Below are 20358 nucleotides of genomic sequence, written 5' to 3'. Positions count from 1 at the left end.
CGCGCTAAGGGCAGGCCGAGGTGGGGCTGCCGCGTGCCTGCACGAGGGCAGGTGCAGAGAGGCTTGACCTCGAGAACTGTTTGCGCGTTCTCGTAGCTGATGTTAAATCTAATATATTGTATAGTCTCGAGTGCAATGTACATAAGCCTCTCAGACACAATAACGCCTCATCGCGGAACCCTTGATCAAAACGCCCGCAGCCCGTAAGTGTCAATTCCATGCTCCATGCTCCATGCCCCATGAATGATCGTATCTACGCCGCAACCCCATTAAAATGTGCCTCCCTTCCCCTAAACCCATGACAGTGCTCGCCTTCACGAAGACGGAAACATATTCTTAACCTCCTCATCCGTAACCACGATATCCTGCACAGGATCCTGTCGGCGCTCGAGGTCATCGAAGTGGAAGTCGGCGTAGCTGGGTAGGAACATTTCTATCGCATCGTCAGCACACATATCTGTATCACACCTCACCCCAGGCCGGTCCGAAACCTGGAGTGACGCATGGAGAGAGGTGTGGAAATGTACCCTGATTCCAGTCAAAGCCCTGACTGGCCTTGACACAAGTAATCAGCCGCGGAAACTCCGCATCCCCAACGTTGACAACCGTATGTTCGGCTTTTGAGAACGATGCAGCTGGTTTCCGTTAGCACACATTATACCACACCACACGCCACAGACCACAGCCTTATCGCCCTTATCGATACGACGATAAGAGCTCCGCACCGCGGTTCGACTGCTGGATTCGTGGGAGAGGCAACGTACACATGAGACTCGGTCTCCTCGCCTTATTTCCCGATTGTAGACTGCTGGCCTCGAAGCTGCCGTATGTGGATTGCTGGAAACTGCCGGGACTGCTCGCGCTGCTGCCGACCGACTCGCTCGCTCGCTCGAGCTGCTTGGTCTTGCGCTTGGGGATAGCAATGGAACTCGACATGTTTGCAATCTAGATATTAGGAATACCGAACAAACCCCCCGAAACAGGTTCAAAAAGAATATAGGTGTGTGAGTATCATGAAGAAGAGCAAGTCGAGGAGGTATTGAGGTCCAGGTCGCAGCCTCAAGGAGTCAGATGCGAGGCAGCCAATCAGCGTGCGGGGCAGCCTGGCGATCGCCGCGCTAGTCGACGTGCGTGTGACAGGTACGATGATGCTATATGATGTTATCTCTTATCGCGGGATCATATGAAGGTGTCTAGATGCCGAAGAGAGCCGCTGTATCATCAGGTACTTGCAACTTGCGGTTCAACCGCCATCAGGGTGTTTAGAGCGGTCTTGAATCCCTAATGACCACTCACGTAGCATGTGGCATGATCCGGAGCCTTGTCACCGATATTCATGATCACAGCAGACAGAGAAGTACTCTCGTACAACCGAATATTCCATTACCTCGGTACAGCACTTGACCCTTGAATTGTTCCATCATATCGTACATATATCGCTCGTTTAACAAAAGAAGCACACAATCGGTCCTGCCGAAGCATGAATTCGACATAGACAATCCCTCTTCAAACGGCCCGCTATCAACCTCCTAACAAGTATAACATGCGTATCGAGCGAGCGTACAGAAAGCTAAAATTAAAGCAACGCTGAAATAAAGTTCTACACTATGCATCCGAAGCCAATCCAGCTTCATCCCGCGATAGTGCTTTTCGAGTCTCTCCTCTACTCGAGCAATCTCCTGAAAGAGACATCTGGCCATGCCACCACCTCAGGGTATCCCAACAAGACTAGCACAAAACCCAAGAACTCCCGTAGCGCCTTAGGAATAGTCGTGGGTGAAGATAGAAGGATTACGTACGTCGTCAAACGGCGGTGACAACATAGCAAAAACCGGGGGTATCATAATGTCTTCGTGGAAGCTCGCGTGACGGGACGAGACGAGTCTACCATCCCTTCTTTCGCGCGAACCGCCGGTTGAGGAGGACCAGCACCTTGGAAACGTTGAACTGAACGTACTCCAGATCGAGGTCCTCTTGATTGTCCTTCTGCATTTCGAGAAGATCGTCCAGCTTCAGGTCCAGCTCAAGGAGACCGCGGTTGCGACCCTTGTAGTGTAACGAGATGACGAACGTTCCTGGTAGCGGACTTGTGAAGTTAAAGTAAATGTTCGCCCGCCTATTCTCCGGAACATTGCTCTTCTGGATGACGCCTTCCCTCTCCAGTTGCTGATGAGTGAACTTGTACGGTCCTAGCACTTGGTGCTTCTGCTGTTTCCTTGTCTTCCCTTCAGACTGGCTTCGAACGTTGTGCAGGTAGGATTTGTATGTCTCCAATTGGCCGACCAGGTAGTTATTGTGATCGCGTATCGTCCGGTAGACTTCCTCGAGCTTTCTTGTCTCTTCGATCGTCTTCTCTTTCATCGAACCCAGGTGTACAAGCTCCTGCTCGACCTCATCTCTGAGCAGCGAAAACCCGTCCTCTTTGTCGATGACGCCCAGATCTTGCAGTTGGCTCAGCAGCTCCATACTGCGAATGCCCTTCTTCACCATGATCGAGTCGTTCTTGGTCGTCGCTGCAGCCTCGGCAATTCTGTCAAGCCTCAACGGTCTCCGGGTGATAGAAGTGTTAGGAGGTAGCGAACGAAGAATCAAGACAAAAGTGCCCTTCGCCTCCATGAAGAAGATCTCCTCCTGCGTGATGTCGAGCGCCGCAGTGAGATCGTCAAGCGGTGTTTCCCACTTGCTGAACAAAGGCAGATTGATAGCCCTGTTCTCTTTGCGTGGAAGCTGGGCTGGTGCTGGCCCAAGTTCCTGTAGTATCACACCAAGATGTGAACTGTCATCTCTTGCCTGAAGCAAGTCAGTAACTTTGTCTTTGGCGTCATCCCTTCGCGCAAGCTTTGAGCTTACCAACTCCGTCGCATGCCTCTCCAGCAATTGATGCGTCGCATAGACTTCGTTGAGTGTGATGGATAGTTCAAGATCTCTCTTCGACAGCGCCACGTAGTTGTCCATCTCCAAGGTCTCGTAGAAGTCTTGCACTTCGCAAAGATCGAGAAGAAACTTGTTGATGCGGTCCTTGTTTTGGTGGATGAATGGCTGGAGCTTAGCCATATACGGCTCCTTGGCATATGAGGGCTTGTTCGCCAAGTTTTGCAGCATCTTTGCAATGTAGGTAAGCGTGCGCTTCGGGTTTTCAGCTGGTGTTGCGTCGATAAGCATGTAAGATCTTGGCGTGACAATTGCAGGGTTGATGAAACGCAGGAAGAAGAAGCCGCCGATAAGTGTGCAGATCGTCTGGTCTTGCGCATCGGGGTACTTTCGTCGCGACAAGCTGCGAATTTGCTTGCAGATCCAGCGAATACCGTAGGGTGTCTCCTCGAGGCCCTTGATGATAGTTGAGAGGAAGTTGTTCGCGATCTCCATGAGCATATTCAGGCGCGGCGCGATGATTTGCTGGACCTTCTCGTTCTCCGCAGCTTGCTCCGCTGTGACACCCTTTGGGAGGTGCGCCGGCAACTGGCCTTGCTCTTCAAGTTCGAGGACCATCTTCTCGTAGACCTTAAGAGGATTGATTTCCAGGTCGAGGTCCTTAAGCTCAATCAGGGAATTGATGCTGTCCTGCAGCACAACCTTGAGGTAGCTCTGACCAGGTCCTCTCCGTGTATATGTAGTCATCATTCGAGATACAGGCGTGTTGGCGCGCAGCAGCGAGCTGTAGTCTGGTGTGTTATCGAACTGGTAAGTGAGCACAGACTGGGCGGGGTTAGCGGATTGCATGTTAGGAGCTGGAGTAGTTCCGTACCTGGAACATAGTCAAAAGCAAGTGCTCTTCACGGCTCTCGTATTGGTTTCCGTAGATTGTGAACATGACCGTCTGGAGCAGTGCATCAATCTCAGCCATTGAGACAAGTCGGCACAGGTGAGCGATGTGTCGTGGTTCAGATTGGAGTAGGAACAGCAAATTGCCGTATTTCTGTGTTTTCTCGTCGTTGGGAAACGAGCCCTCTTGTAGTTCGAGTCCATCTTCGAGGTGGCTTGCAACTTCATTTTGCTGTAACACAGTTAACATCCATAGGATAAGTCCAATGGCCGAGGGTCGCCTACCTCCTCCAGTGCCATGCGGTTTTGAATAAGTAACGCTATCCGCGAGTCGAGGTAGCGGACATCTTTCTCGAGTACGAAGTTCTTCTTCGACTGGGACGAGATCTTGGCTTTGAGCTCTCGCAATATCTTCTGGGCTGCCAATTGTCAGATTACACTTTGGTTCTGCAAGACAAGACACGTACCCCTGGCTAGATCGTCTTCAATCTCAAGTTCCTTATCCTTGGCAGACATGGACAGATACAGCGCCGTGACCGAGTACCGCTTCGACTGGCGCACCGACCGCGAGCCATCGTGGGACGACATTGTGTTCTGCCGCGAGACGGGGACGAAGGATGAGGTAGTGGACGAGGTCGACGCCCGTGAGGGGGCATGCAGCATTGAGACGGCCATGCCGAGGATTGCTAAGACCGCTGGCTGCGATCAGAGCTGGCGGAGAAAAGGGCGTGTAGTAAGCGGTTGCACGAGTCGCGGGGCGTGGGCGACAAAGAAAGTCAACACTCAGGTACGTGTGCTACTGTGTGCTGATCGCAGTGACACCCGGCGCCGCGGCGCTTGGTGTGGGAGGGGCTTCTTTGTGCGCGCAGAGGGATGCCGCAGCGGAGCTGCCCGTCCAGCGAGGCTGTCGAGGCCCTGGGGTGAGCGTCTGTCGCGGTCTTTGTGTCACAGGTGTCAGCGACAGCAGGCGTCAGGGTCTCGGGGCGTGGCGTGCGAGGGACTGCGGGCGCTGGGGGTGGGCAGCGTGGTTCTGCGCCGGGCCTGGATATCGAGGATATCAGAGAGAGCAGCGCGCTGAGGAAGTCGCGACGGGCAGTGCGGGGACAGCACAAAACATCAACTGGAGAGTCAAGTTTAACAACAGCGGGCATGCAACATTCCAGAAGAGCGGCGCGTCTCTGGGGCAAATTAGCGGGTGAGGAGACGAGAACCTCAGGATGTGAAGCGCAGAGTGTAGGGCACCAGTGATGGGCGGGCGGAAAGGAGCAGCGTATGTTTCAGCGCGTGGCCGGCTAGCACGAGTGGGTCAGGATGTGGTGGAGAGCTGCTGCACTGGTCCGCTGCAGGCGACGGCGGGAAGGGAAGTCGCAATTGCACCGACACACGAACTCCACGAGAACAGCAGCGTTTGCTCAATGGCAGCCAACAGCGTGCGTAGAGATGGAGATGCAGAGAGGGGCCGGGATGCCAGGGCAGGGTTCGCATGCATGCTGCGCCCGCCGCTGCTCCTCTGAAACGATGGTCAGGTGCTGCTATTTTTCAGGGGCCCTTGAACCTAACGAGCGGGTCGCGCGCACTGTCGCTCGCCGGTTCCTGACTAGCAGACGTCAACATCAAGCTGTGTCGAACCTCCATTCATGGCGCTGACCGTCCATACGTGAGGGTGTGGGCTTCGTCGACGCCTCGAGGCTGTGGCCGTAGCATAGCATAGCATGCACTCGCGGGCCGCCCCTCAGCCCAATACATGCTGCAGGAGGGGTTCGATGGAGCGTGGGGCCTCTGTATGCGGGTCCCAGGGCCCTGCTCCTTCGGCTCTACTGCACCGTGATCATGAACGACTATCGCAAATCGCAATGTATCTTGATAACGCTTCATTTGCATTCAATACCCGCCACCCGTCTGACAGCTACATTGCAGGACCATGTGGTCTCTAGGACTGCCGTAGTATTGAAGACTGCTGCCAGTCCTGATCAAGAATCACGCCACTTCCTCTTCCATCCTTCTGCCGCCGATAACATGCAGCCATGATTCAGTAACGCATTCTTCATCTACCAGCGCTGAACGCACTGTGAGCCATGGATCCCAGCCCGTTCCCACTACATGGCCAAGCGAGCGCTAAGCTGCGCAGACGTTCGTATGGTATTCCTTCTTCCGAGTGCGCCGGGTGCGCCGGGTGCAAAGACAACGCCTAAATGCAATGTAGATCCGTTCATTAGGTCAATAGACATGACGCCATAACATGCTGATACCGCAACTCATAAAGTTTGTATGGCCGTAAACACGAACTCCACATCTCTTGTTTTCCACTCGGACGTGGCTGGTTCCTGACTCTCGGGCATTGACTCCGTCTGTGCGTGGCGATCGTTGCGCTCGTTCCCCAAGTTGGCCAGGAATGCGTGCGGTGGAGCGTGCCTGTGCGCTCAGCGCACAAGAACCGCAAGAACGCTCATCAACCCAAAATAGCTGCGTGCATTAGCTTCCTTGTCACAATCCTCAGGATCAAGTTGAAGAGCAGGATGGCCTGCAAACACCAGCTCAAAGCAGCGACAAGTTCGCCGCGGGATGTTCGGTCGCCTGCTTGCCAGGGGGATCCAATAGAGAAAGCACTCACATAGAAGCCCCGTACATCCATTCTCGGACGGTCATGATGGCCATGAACTCTGGCGTCGACGTGACCGTCCTTAGCCCCGCGGCGCTGATAAGCGCGATTACAACGATGCGTCCAAGCAAACTGGGGACAATCGAAAAGGCCACAAACGGTAACAGCGGAAGCCACATGGCTACGTGCTGGTTCGTCCCCGCACTATGGTCAATACTTGTGTGCCTTCTTGGTGAAAATGTCACTAGATCGGCCTGGCGCTCGAGGAAGCGACTTTCTGCCTCATGGATTGGGTTGCGCTGCTTCATCCACGCTCGATATTTGTCAATGTCTGAAGGTCTAGCAGATGGAAGATGCTTGACATCACTGAAGGCAGACAATGCCTTGTCTACTTTTGGTCAGTGGCTTTCTGTTGGCGATGATGTTTGCCACATGCAGCGTGCTGTTAGGCACTTACTGTATTGTTCCAGCTTCAGAAAAACTTGGCCAAGTACATCAAGTCTTCTACGGTGCAGATCGTTTCCGTATTGAGTATCTCCTCGTCTAGACGCTGGGTGACGCTGTCCTGTTTGAGCACCTGGTGATGCCTCGGCGATCTCCTGATCGAGCTGGCGAAGCTCTTCCTCCAGCTCGCTGATCTCATCTTGCAGATGGAGTAGAACACGGTGGTTCAGTTGCTCAAACTTACGATACGCAGGCACTACAGCGTCTTCCTTTCTACCTTTCTTCAGTTCACTCAGCTTGTGGGCCAGAAGCTCATATCCGATCATCTTGTCGTTGGCTGAGCTACCCTGTTGCTGGGCCGGACGCTGAGGAATCATAGCCAAGTGTTGCGCTGCAACGGCATGCGCGGCAGTAGGAGACTGCACAAAGTTAGGAGGCGCATGAATTGCTACAGGCGAGTGATGTGGATAGGCAGCTGTAGACCCTGGCGAGCAGGCTATGGCCAGTGGTGGTGGGTAAGAGGCCATGGGAGGCCAGACTGAAACTTGGCTCGCCGTCCCACTGAAGTTTGTCGGCGATGCGCCTGGCGATGCGCCTGAATACATTCGTGGATCGTAGAATGGTACAGCTGGCTGGATGTGGGGAGACATGACTCCGGCATGTGGAATGTTGTGGTGCGGCTGAGGACTTTGGAGCACGTGACCAGATCCAGGGTTAGGTGCATGTGGAAGCGGGTTTGGAGGGTAATTCCAGTGCGAAGTTGGTTGAGATGAGTGTTGCGTATGACCGTCATCGTATGCGCTTTCCTCATCGCTATAAACTTCGCTGTCCTCTGCCTCTTCATCTCCAGGGCCATGAACAAAGCTGCTCGCGTACAATGGCTTTCCTGACTGGTTTCGATAGTGGCCGTAGTAGGGTGCTCCATGGCTATGAGATCTTCTCGTTGAGGTTGGAGAAGTCTTGGGCGTATCGTGTGCACCTTCGCTGGCATCTGAAGACTTATTGTCATCGGCACGAGAATCTGTTGATGAAGTGACTGATGGAGACGATGCTTGGAGGACGCTTTGTGCATCGACTTGTGACTCTGGTACGCCCGCATCCTCACTCAGGAACTGAAACACATCAGATTGTGTAGCCTCTGTATCGGCAACTGATGGTGTCTCAGAACGCTTGCTACGCTTCACTTTGGTCCCTTTCGTTGACTTTTCTTTGCGACGCCGTTCATCACGATGAGATTTTTCGGTAATGGTTGTGTTACTTTCGCTTGCTGTGCTAGGCTGGGTCAGGCCAGAAAGCATTGAGACTAAAGAAGAATTCGAATGTTTGGCAAGGCTTCCGGCGCGTCGCTGCAAGGATCCATGTTTTGGTCGGACTCGTAATCGACTGGAGTTACTGTCCTCAGAGTGGCGGCGGCGACGAGCGTCGACTGTCGAGCTTGAGGCAGAGTCCCTGCGTCTGCCAGTTGTACTTCCATGTCCCTCCTGTATCTGTTCCAAATTTGGCATGTGCCCTACAGCATCGTCTTCCCAGTGGGCGTCTTCCTCCTCATAGATCGGTGCTGGTGCCGCGGACGTATGGTTCTTGGGTGTCTTCTTCAGGGTTCGCCGATTGGTCTTCGATATCTTGGAACCTCCATCGTCTGTACCTGTCGAAGAGGGTGGTGCCGAGTGTAGAGCATCGTCGGCGCTTTTAACACGTGAAGGTCGACGTCGCGTTGGGGGTGCAGTACCCTCGAAGGGGGCTTCATAGTCCGCCTACATTCTCAACATACAGCGATCAGTATCAAGAGGGCACACTGGGCCAGAGAACCACAGAGGAGGCGCAGATCATCACCCACCATGCCACGTTGTGCCTGCCGTGTGCGCTGTCTGCCAACGAATGACACGCTTGCTTCAGTGGATCTGATGCTGTCGATGACGACTCAGGGTGTGCGCGTCGGCCGTAGCTCGTAGTAGAATATAGATGGTAGTGCAGTGTGCGGTTTCTTGCATACTGGAAGCGAACAGGAGCAAAACAGTGTGCGACGTGAGATGGCTGTGAAGGACAAAGCAAGGAAAGCAATCGTGATGTTCGTCTTACACGTCACCGAACGGGCGTCGAGGAGAACACACAAGCAGCGAGGCAGGGCAAAAGAAATTCGAGCGACGTGCAGCCCTCTAGCCGGTCGGCCAACGCAGCATGCATCATTGTGCTTCTGAATCCAAGCTTGTGGGTGGTGGAGTTGCAGCTGCGGAAGTGTGCGGCTTCGACCAATCATGTGCCGATGAAGGCCGTCAAGCGAACGTGTTCGCCTGCGCCTCGTTAAGCTGTCCCATAGCTCTCGGGGAACTGTATTTTGTGACGATGCTCCAGTCGCTGGCAACGGCTCTGGTTTGAGCCGTTTGTTGCACCGGCGACCTCCGAGATCCGTTCGTGGCACCTGACCACTGCCTTCCACTTTTGGGCATCTAAACACTCATCATGTAAGCAACAGATAGCAGGAGCGGGCAGCAACGACTGCTTCAGCCCCCCTGCTCTGCTCTTTATGAGCATTTGAGCTTCAGAGACCCAGCTTGACTTCTTGTAACATCTTGTCTGTATACTGTCCCTTCAATTTGCTGAGCCTCACTGCATCCACCCCACTGCTGAGCTGTTACCCCTCCAAGATCGAAGACTACACTCGTCCCTCCTCTACGCTCATATACAACATGGACCCAACAGTCAAATATCTGCTATCACTGGGGGCCATCAGAGACCGCGCCAAGGTAGTCGGACAAGCAGCGAGAGATGGAAACCTCAACCACTTCGATGTCCATGAAGACAAACTGGACGATGTTGCGGACTTCGTGACTTCTGTCATCAAGGTCCGTTGAACATGAACATGTGTCCATCTGTCACGCTCACCGATTGACTAGCGTGACTACGGCCCAGACAAGTTCGACACTATTCCACCTCACGGCCGCTGGCAGCACTTCGAGGTAGGTGGTGTGCCTCGAATTGCCGACTTGCTTGAGAATTGGAAGAAGGCTGGATGCGATGACAAAGAGCTTACACGTCGACTGATTGACCTCTTCTTTGTATCGGTGCTCCTGGATGCTGGCGCAGGTGATCACTGGAAGTATGTCGAGCCTGGAACAGAACGATCGTACGAGCGAAGTGAGGGTATTGCTGTCGCCAGTCTGTATATGTTTCTTGAAGGTGGATACACTGCCGTGGAAACCGGTACTCCACTTGTAGACGGTAGGTGATCTGTATCCGAACTGCTCAGGACCACTGTTAAAACCTAATCCAGGCAAGGGACTCGCCCAACTTACGACTGGGGCTCTCGCCAAAGGTCTTCAGGTGACAGAAAGCAACCCTATGTTGGGAGTCGAATCGAGAGCAAACCTACTCAGAGGGCTAGGACAATCGCTTCTCGTCCACCCTGACATCTTCGGTGAAGCAGGCCGCCCAGGAAACGCCGTTGGTAAGTCGAGTATATCTACTATCGCGCATCTTCGCTTATATTACTTAGACTATCTGTTAAAGTCCGCTAGTGACTCCTCAACACTCGACATCCTCACCTTCTGGAATCTTCTGCAAACACTGCTCATTCCAATCTGGCCGCAAGACCGCACAACGATCAATGGCTCTCCCATCGGTGACGCCTGGCCGCTGGGCGCACTGGCAAAACAAGCAGGTTCCTCGAACGAAGACAAAAGCAAACCGGAATTTATCCAGCCTTTCCACAAGCTGACACAATGGCTCACCTACTCGCTGATGGTCCCGTTCCAGCGTATCCTGGGCATCAAATGGATCAATGCAGAGTCGCTCACTGCTCTACCCGAGTATCGAAATGGCGGTCTGTTCGTGGACATGGGCGTTCTTTCACTCAAGAAAGCCACGCTCGACGCCGGTTTGAAAGCATCTGAAGAAGCCTTTCCACAGTTTGCAGCCGGCGACGACGTAATCGTCGAGTGGCGAGCCATGACCCTGGTATTGATTGACAAGCTTTACCCCATGATCTTGGCTCGGATGGATGGTGCATATCTCAGTATGGCACAACTGCTGGAGGCTGGAACGTGGAAGTCTGGGAGGGAGACGGCGGCGAAGCTAAGACCGAAGACGAAGTCGAGTCCAATTATCATTCAGAGCGATGGCACTGTGTTCTAAGAGACGCCATTACAGTCGCATAGAGATGGTCCAAAGTCACCATGGATCAACACATCCGGTGACAATACCCCTTGCAGTGTATTAAAAGTTCGTGCTAGATCGCAATGGTACTATGCCTACATTTCCATATCGTCCAAATCCTGGTGGTCTGTAGTATCTCCCGTTGGACTTGCTGGAAAAGTCCCACCATTGTTCATACGTACTATCATCCTTCGCACCATATGATTTCAAGAGGTCATATGTCGCCTTTTGACCCCTGAGGATTGCTAATGACAGCGGAGTCTCTCCCTTGGAGTTCTTGAAATTGACCTCTGCCTTTTTACTCCGAAGCAGCATTTCTGCTATGGGCATGCGACCATATCGGGCTGCCAGTCCCAGGGGTGTCGCGCCATTTTGGTTTGGTAAATCGACGTCCACTTTGTCGTTCTTGAGCAATAGCTCTACTACCGATGTATGACCGTTTGCAGCAGCCCTTGCAAGCGGTGTGTAGCCATACAAGTCCTGTGAGTTGACTTGAACCTGATTATGCTTAAGTAGGATATCTACGGTTGATGTGTGTCCCCACTCTGCGGCTGCTGCAAGTGGTGTTGTTCTTTGGTTGTCTCGTACATTGACATCCGCCCGTCCAATTTTAAGTATCAATTCTGCTGTTGACGTGTGACCTTCGAATGCAGCCAACAGAAGCGGTGTTCGTCCAACGAGGTCCCTTGAATAGAATCGACGTCTAAGCAGCGTTTTTCGGGGTTCTAGCTTGACCACTACGGATAGGTTGACGTCTGCCACACCACTGGGCAGGAGGACTTCTACCGTTGCACGGCCTGTTTGAGCTGCCCATGATAGTGGTGTTAGAATTCGCCCTTCTCTGGAAAGGCGATCCAGGCACTCGATGTCCGTTCGATTCGTGTCCAGCAACAGCTCCCATCCATTCTGTTCTGGCAAAGTGAAGTCTGTATGTATGGCTTCCTTCAACATGTGTGTTGTCTTCCAAGACTGATCCAAATATTCGATTCTCGATATGCCAATTTCCGAGGACAGAAGGAATGCGCTGTCACTTTTCTCGTTGAAGGCACAAATGATTATGCCCTCGCGCAGGGCGCGCAAATCCGAGAACCTACGCAAGAATTCCGGCAACGTCCATGGAGGCAAACAGCTCGACGAGATCCCCAAGTTGCCGAGACCAAGGAGGAAAGCGATAGTTGTACGAGCCACTTCTCCCGGGGTCTTGCTGTAGTCAGATGCCAGAGCCTTTGTGTTGTTCGCGTCCGTTGAGATACCAAGCAATGCGTAAACCATGTCCCTTGGGTCGGTTGCCTTGCTCCCTTGAAACTTGCGCAGCAAGGTCTCCAGATTCTGATCCCACAACCACCACGAGAACTTCCGTAGAGGCCCTGGCATGATATCTAGCACTGCTTGACGATGCGGTGTCGGTTGAACTCCGATCAGAGATGGGAACAATGCGAAGACGCGCGTTGAAACTGATTTCGTACCGCAAACAACTCTTGCTGATCGGGCTTTTGCAACTTCTTGTATGATCCAGATCCTGTCGAACCAATCTCGATTAAGTAGGGCATCGTAATCGGTACGCTGCATAACCTTGTTCAAACTATATTCCTTCTGCAGCTGGGTCTCTACGGTCGACCAGATGATTTGCCAGCGTTCGTCAGATGGTTCCCAATAATTACAAGAATATTTGAGTGCCTCTTTCTCGAATTCTCGCATGTAGGAGAATGCACGATCTGTTTTGTGAGTAGCTGTACCTAGCCAGAAGATGACTTGTCGCGCTCGTTCGTAGATCGAAGCCATTTGTCGGACTTGATGACCTCGCTCTTTGGGATTTTCTTGATCGATACACAGCGCATCGATCCATAGAACCCGATCCTCCTCATCGTTGCGCAGATGTTCCAGAGCTTGAAATAAGTTGCTCGTGATACACATCACTTGATTGTTCATGCTGATGCTGCATGGCTTGTCCATGCCGCCCCACGTATATGAGAGTGCCTCGTACTCCATATCGTCTTCGCGATCCCCAACATACGCGTGGAACAGCTCACATTGTATGGGATCCCCTGTTTGTCCCTTGCCAAGTCGAACGAGACGGAAAGTACGGTTTTCCAGGTCCAGTGGGTCGTATGCAAAGTCATTCGTCATGACTAGGAGGTGCGGCGAACCTACTGTGGGATTCCGGTGGTTCTTCGTTGAATGTTGGGAAGTACTTAGGGCCTAGAGGCTGAGAAGAATGACTCTCGTACGTAGTCGAGAGGTGGCGCCCAAGTATAACTCAGCATTTCCGCTACAACTTTCGCAAAGAAGGCCCTAGCGCTGTCTGCAAGGTTCACACCCAAGGGGCTGAGACCGAGTCCTGGTAGGGGTATGCTGCACTGCTTTTTGTTTGGCCTAATAGCCGCTGTGTGTCTGCTGGGCTCGACAGAAAAGCTCGTTTAGCTGGGCGCCCGGTAAGCCTTGACGGTCTTTTAACGACGTTCCAGTGAAGCTCATCCGATTAGCAGCTTCTGATCGTCGAGAGCGCAATCAAGCTCATGGTGATATTCCGGATGTCTGCTTCTCATACGTAAGCTTTGAAGTTCCCAGTGCTGCAAGCTGTGGCTGACTCGATAAGAGGACACACCGTCGATAAGGGTGATTAAGCGCGAAGTGCGCAACAAGAAGCTCCACTACAAAGGTACGCCCGTACACATCTCTTTGGCTGGCAGAATTGACGTCTGGTAATAGAGCCTTGGAAAGGCTCTATTGTATTTCATGAGCCTGAATACAGGATCTTGACTGTGTAAAGCGCGAGCGTGGGCTGTTGGTGACCTGGCTTAATTCCGGCCTGAGAAAGCGACAGCCTTGTCGATGGTAGCCTTTCGACGTAGAATAATGGAAAGACTATGACGAGGAACCTTCCAGTCAAGTCAAGCCACGGACATTTAATCTTAGATCAAATACCTCTGGTGGCGCAGCTACTATGCCAAGGAGACGACCAAAGGATTGCACTGGTCAACGTCTGGTGACTACGTACAATCAAAGGCGGGTGCATCGCACAAAGCTCGCAATGTGGAAGGTGGCTATGGTTGTCAGCCTTATTCTGCGGGGTACAAGTCTAACCAACCAACACTGCACAAGACGCAATGTGCCTCGTTCTTTCTTCCTGAGGCTCATGACACGGCGTTCTCGGCTCTGCATTTAATTAGCATGTTCAGGTCATGCATTGCCCTCAGGATTGCAGGCAGTGATATCATAGACAACCAGCTGCACCGGGCCCGCGCTGTGACGAGGCTGAGTGCAGGTTATCAACAAAGTAAATGCACAACCCACCCTACGTGAACTTATTGCAACGGGCTGGCTCTATGTCTGTTTAGGCGCCTTAACCAAATGTAAGCAACTCAAACAAACAATTTAAAGTATCAGATTATTTCGCCAAATGGGGTACGATGACTTGCGTGGTGATCAGTGCAAGTAAGAGCCGCACAATTGAGACGTCTGGACTTCGTGTTTGGTATTCTCCTGTCAACCTTCATACTTGTCGAAGTCGTTGGATATGTCCACCTCATGCGTGCTGGATGTTACTTCTGTCCCTCGTGTTATGGCAACAGCCACCCTCGCACAATACTCTCCGTTTCGTGAAAGATCGAAGCTGCTCTTAGAACTGCCCTCTGCTCTTCCACGCGGGTGTGCGGGTACCTTGGCTCTTTTGCCAGCCTTCGCCGCGGCCTCTGCTCAGGCTTGACTTAACCACCTTTGCGCGGTGTGGCTGTGGCCTTCTTCTGGTAGTAACGCTCGATGATCTTCTTCACCTGTACTACGCTCTGCTCCTTGCCAGCCGGCGCCCTAATGCTGTCCAATGTGTACGGAGGTTGGACAAGAACTGCATCGTTAACGACAATCTGATTGTCTGCCCATCTTGTTGGGAGTCTGTATCCTAGTCAGCCAAACGCACGTCGTCCATAGATTCTGTGGGAACGTACGTCCTGGCGAGTGTATCGAATATCTCCTGCGCCTCTCTGCTGACGCCCTTGCCCTTTTGTGCATCCTTCTTCTTCATCTCACGGATCGTTTGCTCCTCTCTTGCCATCAGCGCTGCCATGTCGACCTTCGCGATGCTTGGGATTGCGCCATCGAACCCTGCGTTTGGCTCTGGTGCTCGTTCACCGAGCCCAATGATCTCGAAGGACAGTATGTGTGCGAAGGGGATGATGTGGTAGTCGCCGGGTTGCGAGAAGAGCGAAGCGGAGGGGTTTGGCGGAGCAGGAGCGGTGTTGATAGCGATTGCGTTTGTGGTGTTACAGGCCGTGAAGAGAGTGCCTTCGAGGACGTTATTGTTAGGCGCGCATGTAATCTTGATACTGTGCAGTATTAGCCTTGCTGTGCCAAATTGCTTACAGCCCTGAGGCTGTATAGCTTAAGCAAGGGGACATGCCGTGACCCAACGGCCTTGTATAAGTTCGAATCCGCATCACCAACATCCTTACTGGCACCCCCACCAGCCTTCAGGTTGGGAGTAGCAACCTTTCCCACCATGCTCTGGCGCTTAGTGTCTGCCATGGTCGTTGCTGAGGCTCGAGCAGCCTTCCCTGTTCTCTTGCGACTGCTATGCGCCTAGACGTTATCTCCTAGCCCCACCGTGTGTTCCGGACAGTCGACCTCGGAGCAGCTTGTCCAGTGCACAGACAAACCGAGCGCCAAGAAAGCGAGCAATGCGCAAAAGGAAACGCAAAGGAGCGACAAGAAGAAGACGGCAATAACGTGCACGCGAGCAAACACAAAGGTGAGGTGCAAGCGGGGGCCTGCAGCGCGTGCAGGTGTATGTGTTTCTGGTGCGCTTTGGCGGCCGTTACCGCCAAGACCCTACAGCCAGCGATCCGCGTTGGCCAAATGATATCACGTTCTCTGTCGCAAATAACAACTGTCTCTTTTTAGTCAAGGCCACTGGTGAGGCATGAGATAGTAGATTCAAAGTACGCAAATCAATTTCATTCTGGATTCGAACTGTCATTTACATCGTATCCATCATTTTTCATGCCCAAATTTCAAGCAGCGCCGTGCTTCCCTCTATCAATCCTGGTATAGTCATCAAATTAAGCGTTGTAGGTGGAGGCAGAAACGTTGCCACCCCTTCCTGTCCAGTTGACGTGGATGTCCTGGCCCTCCTTGTACTGCTCGTTGGCGTATTCGGGCTTGATGCGGAAGGTGTGGGCACCGAAATAGTCACGCTGGGCCTGCAACAGGTTGGCGGGCAGGTCCTTGGCGCGGTAACCGTCGTAGAAGCTGAGCGCGGTGCTGAAAGCGGGTGTGGGGATACCCCAGAGAGCGCCCTTGGAGACAACGTCTCTCCAGCCGGCCTGAGCCTTGTGGATAGCCTTGTTGAAGAAGTCATCGAAGAGCAGGTTCTCGAGGTCGGGGTTGGCACGGTAGGCCTTGGTGATGTCCTTCAAGAAAACGGAGCGGATGATGCATCCACCGCGCCACATGAGGGCAATCTCAGGCTTGTTGAGCTTCCAGTTGTACTCCTTGGCGGCGTTCTGGATCAGCATGAAACCCTGAGCATACGAGATGATCTTGGAGGCGTAGAGAGCCTGCTCAAGGTTGTCGATGAAAGCCTGCTTGTCGCCAGAGAAGCTAGGGCTGGGTCCGTCGAGGAGACCAGCAGCACGGCCACGCTCAGCCTTAAGCGAGGACAGGCAGCGGGCGAAGACGGCCTCTCCGATAAGAGTAACGGGCATACCGAGATCAAGAGCGTTGATAGCGGTCCACTTGCCGGTACCCTTCTGTCCAGCAGAGTCCATGATCTTCTCGACGATGGCAACACCGTCCTCGTCGTTCTTGTACATGATGTCGCGGGTGATTTCAATGAGGAAAGAGTCGAGGACACCGGTGTTCCACTTGGCGAAGACGTCACCAATCTCCTTGTTGCTGAGACCAAGACCGCGCTTCATGATGTCGTAGGCCTCGCAGATCAACTGCATGTCACCGTACTCAATACCGTTGTGGACCATCTTGACGTAGTGACCAGCACCCTCATCACCGACCCACTGGCAGCAGGCCTCGCCATCAGACTTGGCGGAGATGGACTGGAGGACATCCTGTTGTACTGTCAGATACGCTCTACGCAGATTTTACGATTGTCTTACCTTGATGTATGGCCAGGCCTCCTCGTTACCACCAGGCATGATGGAGGGACCGTAGCGGGCACCCTCCTCACCACCAGAGACACCGGTACCGACGAAGCGGATACCCTTCTGTGCGAGGTACTTGGTACGGCGGTTTGTGTCGGGGTAGTGGGAGTTACCACCGTCGATGATGATGTCGCCCTCCTCAATGCCACCCTCGTTCAGGAGGAGCTCAATGAAGTCATCAACGGGCTTTCCAGCCATGACGAGCATCATCATGCGGCGGGGCTTCTTGAGCTTGGCGCAGAACTCCTTGATAGAGTGAGCACCAACGATAGACTTGCCCTTAGCCTCTGTTCGACGTCAGTTCTGAGCTCTGATTCAACTGCGCGTCAGCCTTACCATCGTTCAAGAAACGGTCAACCTTAGCAACACTGCAGTTGTGTCAATTCGCGCTCATAAACAGTGTCAGGGAGCTGCATACGTTCGGTTGAAGGCAACAACGGTGAAACCGTGGTCAGCACTGCTTGTCGTTAGCTATGCTCGCAGATGGTTGAGCTATGTAGTGCTTACGCGTTGAGGATCAGGTTCTGACCCATGACCTGGATATCGAATGTGAGCAGCTAATTCTCCGTGCATTGCTTGTAGCATTGGAGAGCACCTACGGCCAAACCGATCAAACCAAAGTCACCGACGGCCTCAGACATGTTTGCGATCTGGGTGTTGTGGAAGTGGGTTGTTGAGTGAGGGGTGTCTGAAGACTATAGCGGGGTAGAGCTGCAACGACCTGGCGCGCAGCAATTCAGAGCAATTGAAGGTTGATGGAGGACAAGTGGTGAGAGGTGGTGGGGGTTGTTTGAATAAGTAGATTCTGCGTCTCCGAGCCGGAAGCAAGTGGAACTGGGTGTGGTAGCGGCACTGGCGGCGTGGGGCAGAGGTGATGTCAACTGGGCGATGTGCTGAAAGAATCTTTCTAATCTCAGCAACGGAGAATGGCTTCGGCCGCGGCCATTGCGCCGATACTCCAACACAAGCACTGTATCAGGGTTTAATTTTACCGTCTACAGCTTGTGAAGCTATTCCTCCGGCGGCCACCCGCGGAAAAAGCTCCAAGAATACTCTGATACAGTTGCTGCGACAGCCCCTCCATTTCAGCCCTAACAACAGCCAACGGAAAGAGGGGCACCAGCGAACAGGGATTGTTGAGCAGCCGCTAAGTCCGCCGAAGGCTGGCCGTTTGTAGAGACGGTTGCAGCAATGATTGTTAGACGTCACGGCGCTCGTGTGTAATCCGGTCAACAATCCATGCGCTGTTGTTGTTTGCTCGTGCTCGAGCTTGCTGCTTGGTGCTGCTTGTAAGGAAGGTGCGGCCGTCGGTGGACGTCACGTGGACGACACGATCTTGAGCTCAACAAGTCGCCCAAATCAGTGCAATTCAATGCAACCGGTGATAATTACTCATTGCTATTGCACCCGGTCCGCCATCCCACTCTGCTTCGCTCAAAAGCCGACCGGACCTGGACCGGGCGTTGCACCGTGGTGGCCGCGCTTTGACGGACGCGTTAGGAAAGACTCGTTGCCGTCGCCTGCGTAGTCAGCATCTGCAACTCAGCCTCATTTGAAGTCTGCGCAACAAGTGCGGCATTAACCACCACAAAGGGATCCACCAACAGCACATTCACCAGCCTTCATCCACCCCACGGCCCGAGCGCCTGGCTCCCCACCCACAACTGCTGAGCAAACAGCCGCCGCACGTCACCAACCTCTAAGCTTTGACTTGCGCGTGACAGACTCACTTGAAATCTTCGCCGCATCCAGACTGCACGCCTTCCCGGCCGACAATCAACATACACCCCCTCCACTGAGTCGTGTAACCTGTAGTATTATCCCAATCAGACCACCGGCTGCTGCGACACGCCCTTCACACATTCACGATGGCAAACAACCCTAACTTGCAACCGCACCACTCGCTCCCAGCACGACCGCCGCCCACGACATACTCTGCGCCGCCTTCACGACCAAGCAATGCTGGCGCAAGGCCGCAGGCAAACTCCACGATGTTTGCTGGTTTCACACCGCGCTCAGTGGTAGCGCACCCTCCGCCGCAGGTGTCTGCTGCACCGGCTATGTACCCACAAGCCACTGTGAGCGCTCCCTACCAAGCTTCCGCGTACCCGACCAGCAATACTTACAACAGCTACTCATATCCAGCCTATGCTGCAGGTGCCCCAGCCGCGTCATACCCGTCTGCCGCCGCTACGATGAACCGCGGTGCTGGTGGCACATACGACCCTGAAGAAGAGGCACGCATAGCTGAGTGGAACAGCGCATACCACAGAGACGACGCAAACATCAAGAAGAGCGGAAACGCGAATGTTGGTACCGCCCAAGCTTCAGCAACAGATGCCGACGCTGGAACCACTGCAGACGGCAAGAAGAAGACGGTCATTCGAGAAGGTGGCGGCAAGCACTGGGAGGATGAGACTTTGCTCGAGTGGAATCCACTGCACCCACGACTGTTTATTGGTAACTTGGCTGGCGAAGTCACAGATGATTCACTCTTAAAGGCATTTTCGAAATACCCCTCCTTGTCGAAAGCCCGCGTCGTGCGCGACAAGCGCTCAACGAAGAGCAAAAGTTATGGCTTCGTGAGCTTCGCCGATACCGATGACTACTTCCGCGCAGCCAAGGAGATGAACGGCAAGTACATCGGTAGCCACCCTGTGTTGATCAAGCGAGCGACGTCGGAAGTCAAGGCTGTAACGAAGAAGGATGACAAGCATGGAAAATACGGGCAGAACAACAAGAACAACAAGAACAAGAACAGCGGCGGGAACAAGACGAGCACGGTCACTGCTGCGCCTGCGATGACAGCCACGCTGCCGTTCATCCCGCGAGGAGTACAGAAGAAGGGCAAGCAGAGCGGCCCAAGGGTCCTTGGCTGAGCAGAAGGCATATTTCGGAGAAGGCCCTACGAAATGCTACCTTGAATGGCACTGAAGACACGACCGAACCACTTCCTTGGTTGAGCTCGCCGAGGACGAAAGGAAGGACGAAATGGTTCAAGTCAGGAGGTCGGCCCGTGCTTTCAGCAACGAGCCGCGACGTCTTTTCTAGCTTGGAGATGTGCCAGAGGTACTTGCGTACACGTCAGCCGGTGTGTGATGGAGTCAAATAAGGTTCGAAATACCCTAATGCAATCACAATTTATACCATAATTACTCATATTCCTTTCCTCTGTCACGTCCACCTTCATGTCTTACATTTGAGCTCACGATTGTCATCTAAAAGCAGAGGAAGAAGCGCGCTTTCATG

General features: G+C 53.3%; 9 protein-coding genes across 9 annotated transcripts; 2 read left to right on the top strand and 7 right to left on the bottom strand.

Annotated features, from left to right (window-relative positions):
* Positions 1 to 95: 95 nt before the first annotated feature.
* On the bottom strand, positions 96 to 1237 carry BU25DRAFT_397672 (uncharacterized protein). The gene is made up of 3 exons (XM_033704882.1): positions 765 to 1237; positions 528 to 635; positions 96 to 433 (listed from the first exon to the last, which is right to left on the bottom strand). The coding sequence occupies exons 1-3, from the start codon at positions 934 to 936 to the stop codon at positions 315 to 317; spliced, it is 399 nt and encodes a 132-aa protein (XP_033559316.1). The 5' UTR covers positions 937 to 1237; the 3' UTR covers positions 96 to 314.
* A 647-nt stretch (positions 1238 to 1884) lies between these two features.
* BU25DRAFT_460596 (GTPase-activating protein-like protein) lies at positions 1885 to 4350 on the bottom strand (the record flags this gene model as incomplete). The annotated part of the gene is made up of 5 exons (XM_033710367.1): positions 1885 to 2790; positions 2851 to 3696; positions 3746 to 3994; positions 4048 to 4181; positions 4230 to 4350. 5 exons carry the CDS (start codon positions 4348 to 4350, stop codon positions 1885 to 1887), a joined length of 2256 nt encoding a protein of 751 aa, XP_033559315.1.
* Positions 4351 to 6180: 1830 nt separating this feature from the next.
* Positions 6181 to 8991, bottom strand: BU25DRAFT_372760 (uncharacterized protein). Its single transcript, XM_033704020.1, has 3 exons — positions 8643 to 8991; positions 6819 to 8559; positions 6181 to 6749 (listed from the first exon to the last, which is right to left on the bottom strand). Exons 1-3 carry the CDS (start codon positions 8643 to 8645, stop codon positions 6370 to 6372), a joined length of 2124 nt encoding a protein of 707 aa, XP_033559314.1. The 5' UTR covers positions 8646 to 8991; the 3' UTR covers positions 6181 to 6369.
* Positions 8992 to 9492: 501 nt separating this feature from the next.
* On the top strand, positions 9493 to 10936 carry BU25DRAFT_433074 (DUF1688-domain-containing protein; the record flags this gene model as incomplete). The annotated part of the gene is made up of 4 exons (XM_033708756.1): positions 9493 to 9648; positions 9700 to 10024; positions 10077 to 10250; positions 10299 to 10936. The coding sequence occupies 4 exons, from the start codon at positions 9493 to 9495 to the stop codon at positions 10934 to 10936; spliced, it is 1293 nt and encodes a 430-aa protein (XP_033559313.1).
* Positions 10937 to 11140: 204 nt separating this feature from the next.
* BU25DRAFT_296937 (ankyrin) lies at positions 11141 to 11626 on the bottom strand (the record flags this gene model as incomplete). The annotated part of the gene is made up of 1 exon (XM_033701924.1): positions 11141 to 11626. A coding segment is annotated over one exon (486 nt), but the record flags the coding sequence as incomplete, so codon positions are not given.
* A 492-nt stretch (positions 11627 to 12118) lies between these two features.
* BU25DRAFT_346447 (HET-domain-containing protein) lies at positions 12119 to 13084 on the bottom strand (the record flags this gene model as incomplete). The annotated part of the gene is made up of 1 exon (XM_033703098.1): positions 12119 to 13084. A coding segment is annotated over one exon (966 nt), but the record flags the coding sequence as incomplete, so codon positions are not given.
* Positions 13085 to 14353: 1269 nt separating this feature from the next.
* Positions 14354 to 15721, bottom strand: BU25DRAFT_412917 (uncharacterized protein). Its single transcript, XM_033706911.1, has 3 exons — positions 15354 to 15721; positions 14902 to 15279; positions 14354 to 14848 (listed from the first exon to the last, which is right to left on the bottom strand). The coding sequence occupies exons 1-3, from the start codon at positions 15476 to 15478 to the stop codon at positions 14665 to 14667; spliced, it is 687 nt and encodes a 228-aa protein (XP_033559310.1). The 5' UTR covers positions 15479 to 15721; the 3' UTR covers positions 14354 to 14664.
* Positions 15722 to 15887: 166 nt separating this feature from the next.
* On the bottom strand, positions 15888 to 18069 carry BU25DRAFT_372747 (decarboxylating 6-phosphogluconate dehydrogenase). Its single transcript, XM_033704019.1, has 6 exons — positions 17709 to 18069; positions 17617 to 17645; positions 17528 to 17566; positions 17446 to 17477; positions 17065 to 17396; positions 15888 to 17016 (listed from the first exon to the last, which is right to left on the bottom strand). The coding sequence occupies exons 1-6, from the start codon at positions 17748 to 17750 to the stop codon at positions 16012 to 16014; spliced, it is 1479 nt and encodes a 492-aa protein (XP_033559309.1). The 5' UTR covers positions 17751 to 18069; the 3' UTR covers positions 15888 to 16011.
* Positions 18070 to 19055: 986 nt separating this feature from the next.
* On the top strand, positions 19056 to 20265 carry BU25DRAFT_412914 (RNA-binding domain-containing protein). The gene has a single exon (XM_033706910.1). It carries the CDS (start codon positions 19101 to 19103, stop codon positions 19986 to 19988), a length of 888 nt encoding a protein of 295 aa, XP_033559308.1. The 5' UTR covers positions 19056 to 19100; the 3' UTR covers positions 19989 to 20265.
* Positions 20266 to 20358: the final 93 nt, after the last annotated feature.

Source organism: Macroventuria anomochaeta, assembly GCF_010093625.1.
Source record: "Macroventuria anomochaeta strain CBS 525.71 unplaced genomic scaffold BU25scaffold_27, whole genome shotgun sequence".
Classification (NCBI taxonomy): Eukaryota; Fungi; Ascomycota; class Dothideomycetes; order Pleosporales; family Didymellaceae; genus Macroventuria; species Macroventuria anomochaeta.
The sequence above is the reverse complement of the archived record's forward strand: the minus strand, read 5'-3'. Positions and strand labels throughout refer to the sequence as shown.